This window comes from Rhinolophus ferrumequinum, chromosome 6, assembly GCF_004115265.2.
Source record: "Rhinolophus ferrumequinum isolate MPI-CBG mRhiFer1 chromosome 6, mRhiFer1_v1.p, whole genome shotgun sequence".
Taxonomy (NCBI): Eukaryota; Metazoa; Chordata; class Mammalia; order Chiroptera; family Rhinolophidae; genus Rhinolophus; species Rhinolophus ferrumequinum.
The window spans coordinates 56179127-56192501 of record NC_046289.1 but is presented as its reverse complement, the minus strand read 5'-3'; the positions used below and the strand labels follow the sequence as shown (position 1 = coordinate 56192501).

Sequence of the window (13375 nt, the reverse complement as noted above, 5' to 3'; positions counted from 1 at the left end):
TTCCAATGTCTCTACATCTTTAGCAACACTTTTTATTTTCTGTTTTTCAATCAGAGCTATCTTAATGGAGGTGAGATAGAGGATGAGTGGTAAACTCTTGAAAGATAGCTAATGAGGAAAAGGGTGGTCCTGTGGCCTGAGACTGGGCCAGGAGTTGGGCAGCACAAAGCATTACAGCTCACGCCAACAGAAACCCAGTATGCCTGCGCCATGTCCTCTGCGAGCAGCCGTGTATAATAAATCTATTTCCCTAGAACACAACAAGCCATATCTAGGTCCTTTGACTTGCTGAGGCAGCATGCCCTGTGCTTAAAACAACACCTTACATCACTGTGCAAATGTCCCTACGAATGGGTGCTGACAGGTAGGTTTCTTTGCTTGTTTTAGGAAAATATTGTGTAAAAAGGAATATGAAGGAGTTGGTTCATGGTAGCCCACTATTGACAATTGAGGATGTGTTTAGAGACTAATGATGAGGTTAGATTTCTTTTCTCATTAAGATTTCCATCAGATAGTAACGGGTAGAGAAGAGAGTAAAACTCCATCCATTTAGTGTTACTCTTTGTAATGGCTCTTCTAAAACATTAGGAAGAGGTAGGGATTCGGGGCTAAAATTATTTTTATTTAGAAATTTAATTTATTTAGAGGTTTAATTTATTCATGCTACCCCTGACCCCGTTACTCTGGGACAGGGAAATTTGATTCTAGTACAGTTTAGAAAATATCAAACTGAGCTTAAGTCAAAGGTGACCATTTCTTGAAAAAAAAAAATGTAGTTAATCCCCAGAATATACTTTTGTATTCACAGTTGCTTTATTTGCACTTTTTTCAAAGGCTATTTTACATCTCTGTTATAAAACCCACTGAGAAAACACCTGTTGTCTCTAGGAAGAAAAATAAAAGCATTCGTGTGGGTGAAGGTGGGGTTGACTGGGTTTTCTGAGACATTTATTTAGCAACAAATAAAGATTTGTTCAGACAGCATGCCTGGCACTGTGCCACAGAAGGAATATAAGAACCAATGCCTAACTCTGAGGACTCAAGCAAGCTTCGAAATGACCTGAGAATAATAGTTCTTAACTCATGCATAGGCAAGTGTAACACAAGCCACATACATGCACGCATGTCTTCTATATCGATGAATCAGGAGTATGTAGAACAGGCTCCCTTCAGAGAGAAAGTTGGGGCACATTGCAGAGCAGAGCAAGGGAAAAGGTAATGGTCCAGCTAAAACCACTTAAGGAATTAATTATAAGCAAGACACACTGGTAGGAAATATCTATAGTCTATTTTGGTCTTGCAATGTGAGGTGATGGCCCCATCCAACCACAGCAAATATTTATTAATCATGCCAAGCATATGTGTGTCCTTGGAGAATAGGACTAATAATAATAATAATAATAATAATAATAATAACAATAATAATAAGAATAATGTATAATAATAATATCCTACATTTACATCAACTTACAGAGATGTCATCTCAGGCAGACAGTGTAAAAAAAATCCAATTTAATTACCAATGACAAAAAAATGACACATTCACCTTTGAATATTGTTTAAACTATTTAAACTTGTGCTTTCTACAGGGACTCACATTAACAATAATCTGTAAGAATATTGATTTCTAGTTGGTATTTGAATGATTTAATAATTATTCCTAAATTTAGGGATGTACCAATGAAATCAAATTTATTCTAATTTCAATGATATCTACAAAGTTGCTTAACTTTTCAAGTAAATTGCTCTCTGGAGACCAAACAAAAGTACTTTAAAACTTCATTCCATGATCTAATTGTGGCTGTCTTTGCCAGTTTGATGTATACTCATTCACTTCTCTCTTATGAGTCACTGAAAACCTTTTTCTTTCAATCATCCAAAGTATGAGATAAGCATTATAATACCCATAAACTCCTTCCCATGCTATCATTTGTCAAGTTTATGGCTGGATAATGGAATTGGGTTAAAAAAGTGATCTCTAAGATACCTTTCACCTAAATATCCTATCATTCCCAAATCTTCTTTATGGAAGGCAGAAGAGAAGGTAGACTATTTAATTATAAATTGATAATAAATTGACTAACTCATATATATGGATCCTCCTCTTTTTAAAGCAACATAAGAGGAGAAAATTCCTGCCTTTGTTCAAGCCCCAAAGCATTCTTCTAGAAATGTCCAAAAATAGGGAGCCCCTCCTTCTCCCCTGTGAGTCAGTAAGTGTTCTAGGAGCTAAGCTCAAGAACCGGAGACCTGCCATCCACACAGGTTTTTCAAGGACAGCAAAAGAGAACTTCTTTCCACATGTAGAAACTACAGATCTTCTTTTTAGGATTTACTCCTTAATTTACAAATAAGTAAACCAAGGCTCAGAAGGTGAAGTGACTCACCCAAGATCTCATAGCCAAAGAAGGGCAGAGCTGCGTCCTGAACTCATGTGCCCTGTTGCCCGTGCTGTGCTCATCCCAGTATTCCATACTGCATTTTAGTCACAGAAAATGTCATCATTATGTCAACATTCTTGAATTGAATGTCTGTAGGGCCCATGTTGGCATCCATGACACAAATATCAGTTGCGTGGCTTTATGCAGCTCAAAACTAATCATATAATCTTTACTATATAGAATTGTAAGCATTATATCAAACTTAATTTTTATAAACACTCTTTTAGAAGAGCTAACATCTTTAGTATATCCAGTATTCAATAGGTTAACTCTTGATTTCTTCAGTTTTGTTTTTGTTTTTTTAAGGTGGTGTAAATCAAGATAGTCTGTCAGGGTCAGGACAAATTCATGTATAAAAAAGGATATTTCTTCTGTAGTGCTGAAAACCAGAACAGCCAGAAAAGCAGGCTGCCTCTTGACTCTGGCTCTCTTCCCATCTGCTTCAGCATATGTTTTAAGGCTGGTGCCATATTACCTCAGCTATGAGCTATTTTTTCCAAAGGAAGCAGAGATAAATTTGAAGGAAAAAAACAGTCCAGCTTTCCAAAATGGACTCTCCTGGGCTTTCAGTGCATATTGTGTAAATAAAGGATGTACTTTACAGCTCCCGAGAAGAGAAAATGTAAACAGGAACCAGCTGCTTCTCTCCAAGAGCAGAGGAACACTTGATATTATTCCCATTGTCACCGGTGCTCCTGTAAATGTGTACAGGTCCTAATACCAGGGATGGTGGTCCCCAAACTTGACCCCATAATGGAATCATCTCAGGATTATTTGTAAAAAAAAAAAAAAAAAAAAAAAAAAAAAACAGAAAAACTGATGCTTGGTCCTTACCCCCTTCCCGCCCCCCAGATATCCTGATTTCTGGGGGAGGGGGGGTGAAGATATCCTGATTTCATTGGTATGGGGGTGACCTGGGCATCAGGAGTTTCAAAAGCTCCCTGAAGTGGTTTGAGTATGCAGCCTAGTCTGAGAACCACTCACTGCCTCAGTGGCCAGTTTGGAGGCAACAATAGCAGGCACTAAAATCATTCTGGTCTAAAAGATGGATCTTATCCAGCTCCACTCATTCGAGGCTCCACATTCATTCTGGTTCAAGACCAAGCTCTGACCCCTACTCAGCTGTGTCACCATCAGCACGTCACTCAATCTTTCTGAGCCTTAGTTTCCTCATGAGTAAAATGGGAATAATAATGCTTATTTCATAGAGCTCTGTGGAGATTGAATGACACATGGATGTAATATGTCTAGCATATTCATAGGTGTTTAAAGGTGTTTCTGCTATAACCGTTCAGAATTCATTAAATTTCAAGTCTTTCAAATAAAGTTTATTTTTCTGTAAAAAATTAAAAAGGAAAAGAAAGAAATCTATAACATTTATACTTTAAAAATTGTGTTTTCTGTAGTTTCAATTCCATGCTCACCAAACAATCTTCTTATTACAATGTGACTAATATATAAAAAGCCTTCATCCATTCACTCATTTGACTAATATTTATTGAGAGCCTGCTATGTGTCAAGGCTTTATTCTAGGCACAAGAGTACATCAGCACACAAGAAATATTTCTACGGGAGGAAAACAAACAAACTTAAATGATATGATATAGTAGAAAGTGATAAGTGCTAGGATAAAAATAGAAGAAAAGGGGGATGAGGATGATTGGAAGATTCTATTTTAAATCAGAGAAACTTTCTAATTATATATGTTATGATCCACAAGGTAGTAGTGTTTTGATGGATTGCAGGCTAGTTTTCTTTAAGCTGCAGTAAACTATTATAGTAAACTTGTTCTCTGTTGTGCATTAATAATGTCAATATAGTGAATAAAATTACTTTTCATGCATTTCATATTTTTTAAAATCCAACACCATTTTTTTTTAATTTTATTTTTTAAATTTATTGGGGTGACAATTGTTAGTAAAATTACATAGATTTCAGGTGTGCAATTCTGTATCACATCATCCATAAATTACACTGTGTGTTCACCACCCAGAGTCAGTTCCCCTTCCATCACCATATATTTGATCCCCCTTACCCTCATCTCCCACCCCCCAACCCCCTTACCCTCTGGTAACCACTAAATTACGTTCCCCAGATTAATTTTCAAACCCCGTGGCCATCCTGTGGTCACCGACTGCCCTCCAATCCCCTCACCCTCCCCCCCACACCCACCCCTCCCGCCCATCTAGCAACCCTCAGTTTTTCCTCTTTGTCTCCAAAACTGTTTCTGATTAGTTCATTCACTTATTCTTTTCTTTAGATTCCGCAAATAAGTGAGATCATATGGTACTTATCTTTCTCTGTCTGACTTATTTCACTTAACATAATGTTCTCTAGGTCCATCCATGTTGTTGCAAATGGTAAGATTTCTTTCTTCTTTATGGCTGCGTAATACTCCATTGTATAAATGTACCACAGTTTCTTAATCCAGTCATCTACCGATGGGCATTTTGGTTGTTTCCATGTCTTAGCTATTGTGTATAGTGCTGCAATAAACATAGGAGTGCATAAAGATTTTTAAATTGAAGTTTTGGATTTCTCCGGATAGATACCATTTTTATACGTAATTGGTTTCTGAGCAAAAAGCAGCCTACCAAAGTTGCTGATTCCCCTATTTCAAATTGTCTTAGGTTGGGTTCCCTTCAAAGCAGACCCTGTGAGAAGGATTTGAGGTCAAGTAGTGGAACTGGAAGGTGAAACCAGGAAGCACTAATGGAAGGTTAGGTACATGAGACAGGGAAGGGAAAGGAGCCAATATAAGGTTTGTCAATGAGTGGGCTTTAGCTATGGACAGCGGGGGCTCAGTCCCACTGAGGATTTCTGGGCAACTGTGAGGAGTAAGGAAGCTGGGGTATTTATCTACCAATTTTCTCCACCATAGGTTTAGGGTCCCTTCATTAGCATATTTGGAATAAGGGAAGCATGAGGGTAGGGAACCAACAATGTCTGCTATACTGAGACAAAAACCTCACATTTCTTTTTCATTCTCCTAATGCAGAATTTTTAGTGCAGTATTTAAACAGAGACTAAGCTCTGTTTTTCCTTTTCTCAAATAAGCTCTCCACATTATGATACAATATCATAGATAAGACTGTGAGAAGAATGCTTAAAATTATTTAAAGAACAAGACTATTTTCATACATTCTCAAAAGTTTCAGAAGCCCTAATTACCTAATGTACTAATGACAAATTATTATCTATTCATTGAAGCAAGCCCTATGAGATCCACTTATTTGATGTAAACTCTTTAAAAATAGTGAAGTTGCATTCTTTAGAAATAGTCTGCACTAAGATTTCTTTCCTTGTTCAAAATGCCTTTTCTAACCGAATTAATTTGAAATAGAGAACACTGTTTTTATGTCACCAAATCCAGTTGACCTTCTCAGTAAACAGGCAACAGACAATGAAAATCTCTATATTCATTGGGCTGTAATTGTATAACATCAGCCAGGGGGACATTGTTTTTCACATGCTCAAATGTTCTTAAAAACAAAGTACTGAAATCAAGGCTGTTTCTACACACGCCATTGAAGTGAATAGGGGCTGAAAATTGCAGGTCTCTTCTCTTGTCTACTTTTTGCACAAGAGTTTCTCTGTGCTTCTTTGGGGGACCAAATAACATGAAGCCTCAATAGTGAGGTAGGAGTGGGCTTATACGATCAGGAAGTCACTTAGGTAAATGCGATAGAAATTGGAGCATCATAAAATCTTTTTTTTTTTTTTGATCAGCGTCAAATCTTAAGGCAGTGTTATTGTTCATGAACAATGTACCCAGGTTCAAACTTGGATCTACTACTTACTAGCCATGTGATCTTAAGCATATTAATCTCTCTATGCCTCAGTTTCTTCACCTGTAAAATGGGTATGAAATAGGACTATCTCAAAAGGTTGTTGTGAAGAGTAGAAGAGATGATGCATTTTGTAGCACAAGGCACAGCCCCTGGCTCATGAAAAGCACACAGTACTGACAGTTCAACCAAGAGGTCTACGCAGTAGACTAGAGGTAATAGGGCTCAGAATGGATAGCTCCCACACTGAGCCTTGGCAGCCGTTACTTTTGGAGAGGCCCTGGACTTTGAAACCCTCTTTTCTTAGGTCATCCAGTCCTCTCCAGACCACCTGGTTTCTTGATACAGATACTCTGAGCATTAGGGGCCTCACTCGATTCAGGGGATGGTTGATTTCTTTGAAACTGAATGAGGATACATCAGGATCCATGTCTGAAGACAGGTGTTATCTTTCAGATAGTGTAGGTAGCAAAAACTTGGCAAGATCAGAGTCCAAATTCCAGCTCTGTTATTTCCTATGTGGCCTCAGGCACGTCATTTAGCCTCTCTGAGCCTTAGTTTCCTCCTCTCTAAGTTGATGATATACCCACTTTCAGTGAAGGTATGCAGAGGCCATCAAACAGCAGATACTCTAGTGATGCTTGGCATTCTCCCACCACACTGGAGGTTCATCGGAGAATGTTTTACATCCAAGGGAGTTTTACTAGAATAAGTTCTAGGTTCGCTATCCAAACCTTGAAATGAGGCCCAGGTTGCCTCTTCATCTGGGTTTTTACACACTCCCTGCCAGAATTGGGCAGCAGACTTGCATAGCAACTTACACAAAGCCACAAATTTGGGCTTACTTACCATCACTTATTTGATGATAGATTGTGACGCAGGTCTTGACCTGACAGTGCTCCTCAGTTTGGAAGAGCCATCCCTAATCATAATTGAACCAATCTAAGAATTGTAAGGATCCACCTATCCAGTGAGTTGAATCAACCCTTCTCTGCCAGGATATCAAATGTAGTTATTTGTGTGGGGCGATATTGGCGCCTTGACACTGACCAGCTTGGTCTCTTCTCCTGGAATCTTATCCCCACCCACTCTCCTTAACCCTGCTACCCCCACACAAATATGCACACAGCCTCCTAGGGACACCAACTCACAAGTTATTGATAACTCCAATATTTGTTTATCATTTTAGACGTAAGAGTGGTCTTTAAAAAGAAATGCAATGGAATTTTATGAGTGATTGATGTGGGTTCTCTTCCTTTTCCAGGGAAAACAGAAGCCTATTTGGAAGCCATCAGAAAAAATATTGAATGGTTGAAGAAACATAACAAAAAAGGAAATAAAGAAGGTAAGGCTTTAGTGTAGTTATAAATTGCAAACTTCACCCATTTGGCAGGGGCTCTTGTTAAATAAAGATGCCCACAATCAAACTGGGCCAAAATCTCCAGTCCGAGCCCAGAAATACTGCAGCTCTTCCCAGATGCAAAAGGAAACAGAGCTTCCATTTGTCTTATTCTTCAAACCAGCCTTTTAAACAAAGGCATTTTTTTTTCTTTTCTTTGACATTTTATGACGGAAAAAAATGTCAAACAGAAGTAGAGAGAAGAGTATAATGAATCCCCATGCATCTATCACCCACCTTCAATAATTATCAACATTTGTCAGTCTTGTTTTATCTTCTCCCCCCACCCTTCTCTTGGGGTATTTTAAACAAAGGCATTTTCTGAGCACTTCCTAGGTGTACGCTGCAGTCACGAAAGCAGGTCACTCACTCACTCAAAACACAATACTAGATTCTGTTCTGAGTGCCAGAAATGTGAAGCACAGTACAATGTAGCCCCGCCCCACCCCAAATTGCTCGCGGCATCAATAAAGCACTGTTGGCCCTGCTTGATGCTGTCACAAGCAGGAGTGGTCATGCAAAGGAGGCAAGAGGAAGGGGTGCATCTCCTTACAGAGACAGAGATCGCTGGGTTTGGAAGGGCCGCGTGAAATCCTCCGGCAAGTGAAGAGAGATTGTAGGCAGGGTGCACGCTGTGTGCCAAGACAAAAGGACAAAACATGCATTCTGGGAACTGGAGCCATTCGGTTTCGCAGGAACACTGGATGTCTGTGGGGAGGATCCGCAGACAGGCCTGGGAGGGTGGGCCATAATAGCCAGGTCAAGAAGAGGCTTGTGCACCCTGCAAAGGAGGCTCGCTTTAGCCAGAGGAGCCTACAGTAGGGCTTACTTAAGCCCTGAGAACTCAGTTAAGAACTGAAAAAATCTATCTGGCAAGCAGTGCGATTACAGTTTGCAAAAATTAGACCTCAGCAGGCTGGAGAGATAGGAAACAAAGATCTAGAGCAGAAATGATGGTGCTTAAGCCAAGGCAAGGCAGAGGAAATAAGAAAAGAGGGAAGAAACTTGAGAGCTACGTGAATCAAGAGGAGTCTGCTATGATGATTCCCGGGTGTCTGGCCAGAGCAGTTGCAAAGTGAGGCTTCTAAGATGAGACAAGCAGTGCTTCTCAAACCTCAAAGTGCAGGCAAATCATATGCTGAACTGCTAATCATATCCTAATGCCCCGTGGCACCACCAGATCAGAAACTTGAGGGGCAGGACCCGGCCATCAGTATTTTTAAACCCCTCATTTTCCCACCACGCAGCGAAGTTTGAGAACCACTGAGATAGAGCACAGTGGGAGGAAGAGGTATTTTCAGCATCCCATTAGCCTGTGGTCTTATAAGTTAAGCAAGATGGCAACAATGATCAGATCTTCACACATATTCATTTTATTTGGTCCAATATGATGTGAATTTCCAGGCTGTCGGTTCCATTAAAATTCACATGCACCATGTTTCATCAAAAGTGTCATTGATTGGAAGATGTACCATTGTTTCATGCACCACCAAGGAAGAACTATTATAACATGCCATCAATGACTGTGAAGATTTTAAAATAAAAAAAGTTTATCTTAGAATCAGTGTAAGACAGTAGGTACGATATTTGAAATGCATTCCAAAACCAATGTAAATGGTATGGTCCAACAACATGGACTATTTATGTTATTTCTTTCACCAATGAACCTATAAATCAGATTCCTGGTCATAACTGACAACATCCTGCAATTCAGTCTTCCACTTACAGAAACGACCGGCCTAGTGAAGTGTGGACCTCTGACATTTGCTTCCAAGGCTCTGTGAGCAAACCTCAGAACAACGGTGTTGAGTTTGCTGCTCCCTTCTGTCTCCGGGAAGTAAGGGTGATATGCACTAGACCCTCCTGAAGGCAGGAGCAGAGAGCTCTTCCTCCACCCTTCACATGTGCTCTGCTAGACTGGGGTCATCTCTCAAAGCCTGTGTGGATCTAGGGCCATGCAGGAAGTCTTACTATCAGTTCTGACCTTCCTTCACCTCTGCTGATGCCCTTTGTTTGGCAGGACTGGGGGACTTGAATCTCCTTCCCAAATCGAGGCAAGAACAGTCCATGTGGTGAGATAGAGAGGATAATGATAAAATCTTGTGCAGCCTTAAAATAAAAGTCTGCACTTTTGAAAAAGTGAATCGCAGCCCTTACCTCTTTTGAACCTGCCAACCTTAAAACCCCTTTTAAGATGAGCAAGGTGCTTACTGACTTGTGTACTCTCATAGCCAGCTAACAGCCTTTCCTCGGCACCAGGCTTGTTTCCCTGGCACACAGTTTTTCCATTTCAAAAGAAAGCACAGTAGTTTCCTGTTTGCCCAGTCAAATCACCTGGACCTCTTCACATCTGTCTATGGGAGTCTGCCTTTTGTCCCACTGAGATGTTGACCCTGCAACCGAGTCTGAAGAGCAAGTATTAATTTGAACGGGTGGTAATCCAGAAATGCCTCTTTGTGCCTTATGAGTCAGTCAGGAATCGGCTCCTGAAGTGCACACAAAATGTATGTTTAGCCGGTTCTCTATTTTGTGTCTGAGAGAAAGGGAAAGTCAAAAAACAAACAAACAAAACAAAAGCACTAACTGAACATTTGTTCTGCACGCATTAGACCCTTCATGTTCACTACTTGAAGGCCACAGAGTGGTCACAGCAGTGACGACGGACAGACCCAGGGTCCGAATCTGACTGCCACGAGCCGAGCATATGATTTACCTCCTCTGTCCCGTTTCTTCATCTCTGAAACGGGGATACTGTTGCTTACCTCATGAGTTTTGTGAGGAGCAGGTCAGATGATGGTTGTAAAGTGCTCAATGCCAAGACTCCCCTCTTTAATCCTCATGGCTGTGCCCGAGTGGGGAGCAAATGCTCTCCCTGGTGGAGAGGAAACAGCTCTCTCTAAGCCTTGGCTCACCTTGATATGATAAACACCAGGTGCTTGCAGAGAGGTCCCTCGTGCTTAGTTTTCCTTTTGTGCAGGGGCTTAAAGATGCCCAAGGGACCCAGATTAAGGAGGTATTCAGGCTAGCTAAAGGGGCCGTGGAATGCTCTGAGCTTTTGTACCCCCCTCTCTCCTTTCTCTTCCCTTTACATACTGATGGAAAGCAGGCCTCTGGTTCAAGGGCTGCCAACATCCAAGACAAATGGCACTGTCCTCAAGGAACTCAGCCTCAAGATGAGGAAGTCCCAATCTAGAGAGGTCTCCCTAAGCACTCGACAGTGTGGAAGACCCAGTACCCAACATGAGGGGTGTCGTCATACATTTTGGTAACTCCATAAGATGTGTGGTATTGTATGTAGCCATTGAAATAGTGTTTCTGAAGAAATTAATGCCCATTGTTTAAAGTTAAGTGGAAGGAGCCAGTTATAAGGTTTTATGTGCACTGTGATTTCAATTCTGGGTTGAGATAGATATATTTGAAAAGCTAAAAAGAAACAGAACAAAATACCAACTGTGGTTATCCATGATTAATAGAATTCAGGTGATTTAAATTTTATTTTATGTTTCTGTAGTTTTCGTTTTTTTAAAACACTAAGTATATAATGCTTAAAGAATCAAGGAAAGATGTGGGTTTCTTTTTAAGTCTTCAGAAAGATGTCACAGGCAGTCTCCTTACTTTGGGGATCTCTTTGTTTTGGGTGGGTGGTTTAATGGTTTACATAATTTTTCGTTTGTTCAAGTAGGCCAGAGAAACCATAAAGAGGTTATGGTTTGGCTTTTTGCTCCGTGTATATAATTTTAACTGTGCAAATCAAAGTAATTCTTAATTGGGAAAAAATTTAAAGGTGTGTTGACTAACCAGTGTAACAAGTTCAGAAAGTCAAAATACCTGGTTTGGATCATAACGTTACTACCTGTGTGCCCTTGAACAAGGTACTTAAGTTTTAGGATCTTCTTACCCAAGTGTGATTCCTAGAATAGCAGCAGCAGTATCTCCCGTGAGCTGTTTAAAATGCAGATTCTGGGACCCTACCTCGAATCTACTGAATGCAAATCTGCAACTGCCCAAGAGTCCCAGGTGATTGGTATAAACAGTAAAGTTTGCAAAGCCCTGGTCTCTGAGCCTGTTCTCCGCATGGTCAGATGAGGGTGGTACACCCCAACTGAAGGAACACCTCACAGGTGTGATGATGGAGAGCGGATGTGCTAACATAATACACACACATGTGATTTTAAATTGCAAAGTACTGCACAAATGCCAAGACCTAAAATGTCTTCCAGTGTGAAAGACGGGATGGTTGTGGTGACTCTTAGTTAATGGTAAAACGCTTCTTAGTTCATGGCAATCATTGCAATGGGATTGCTCTTTACTGATCTTTGCTCATGATGCTCTAATGATATTTTCTAGATTATGACCTTTCAAAGATGAGGGACTTCATCAACCAACAAGCGGATGCTTATGTGGAGAAAGGCATCCTTGATAAAGAAGAAGCCGATGCCATCAAGCGGATTTACAGCAGCCTGTAAAAATGGCAAAAGATCCAGGATTCTTTCCACTGTTTCAGAAAACATAATATAGCTTAAAACTCTTCTAATTTTGTGATTAAAGTTATTTTGACCCAAGGATTATTAGAAAGTGCTGGATTTACAGTAGTTAACCTTTTAGAAGTGGTTAAAAACGGCTTTCTTGCCATAAAAACTATCTGAAAAGTAAAGTTGTATGTAAGCTGAGATTTTGTATGTAGAATCCTTATTTCCCTGTAGATTTCAATTTTATAATCAGAGATATGTTGCTTTGGAAAAACCTGTAATGGACTCAACTTAAAAATGAAACTTTTTCCCACTGTGTCACACATATAAGCATCCCCTGAAGAATTAAAGGGTTCTGTTTTCAAGGCATGCTCGGTACCAAAGCATCTCATAGCATATGTCTGTTACAAGATGTCATTTCCACTACCAGTTCCCTTTTGGTTGAAATAAAGTCACGTTTTCTCAAAGCCTCTATAGCTTAAAGGAAGCTATCTGCTGTTTTGGCTGCTCTTGCTGGCTCTTTATCAGGCCCAATGGTACAAAAAGGAACCTGAAAAATAGGCATAGGATTTGCTGGATTTATTACCAATTTTCCCCCACTCTAAACATTTTCCCTTAGTTTTCAGACATTGAGTTTGTTTATTAAGAGAGATCCATACATATGTACTCTCTAAGAAAAAAAATGAGGTCATAAACCCTACATTAAGCAAGGTAAAAATGTATGCCAGATCTGAGTTATCTAAACTGGACTTGATCCAAGCCAAGATTTCTCAACAGAAAGCAAGAGGGCCAGGCAGTAGAGTAGAAACAGAGATAAAAATCATTCTCTTCCCTGTGAACCAAAGCTGGGAGATGAGCTTCCCTGAGGAAAAGGTAATGAACTGCAGGTCCCTGCAACCTGTCTTTCTCAGCCACCACCACCCACACAGCCCTGGAAACAACACACAGTCCCAAGGTCTTCCTGAAATGTTAATGGGCGATGTTCCCAAACCAAAAAACGCTCTAAAAATGTGCTAGTCAATATAAATTGTTTTCCACATATTTCAGTTGAAAATCATAAAAATAATACTTTGTGTATTAGCTGTCACTACTTCAAATAGCCTTCTGATACCTGTCTTTTAAATGCCCCTACTTGGTATTCACTTTTTGGTGAGGACTGGGGAACTTACAGGGAAAATGTAAAAGAGTGTTTTTCACACGTAGGAGACCACTACTGCTCCTCCCATCCTCTCTAGAGTTGCAAAAATAAACAAAAACCAAAGCCTGACACTCAAATAA

At 40.1% G+C, this 13375-nt stretch overlaps 1 protein-coding gene across 2 annotated transcripts in view; it reads left to right on the top strand.

The window, feature by feature from the left end:
• Positions 1 to 12298, top strand: part of SCG3 (secretogranin III) — a 33370-nt gene extending 21072 nt beyond the window's left edge. For both annotated transcript variants that reach the window (XM_033109352.1, XM_033109350.1), the window contains 2 exons: positions 7494 to 7574; positions 11976 to 12298. In XM_033109352.1, coding sequence (XP_032965243.1) covers positions 7494 to 7574; positions 11976 to 12094 — 200 coding nt within the window. In that variant the 3' untranslated portion in view covers positions 12095 to 12298. The remainder of the gene's footprint in view (positions 1 to 7493; positions 7575 to 11975) is intronic.
• The last annotated feature ends 1077 nt before the right edge of the window (positions 12299 to 13375 follow it).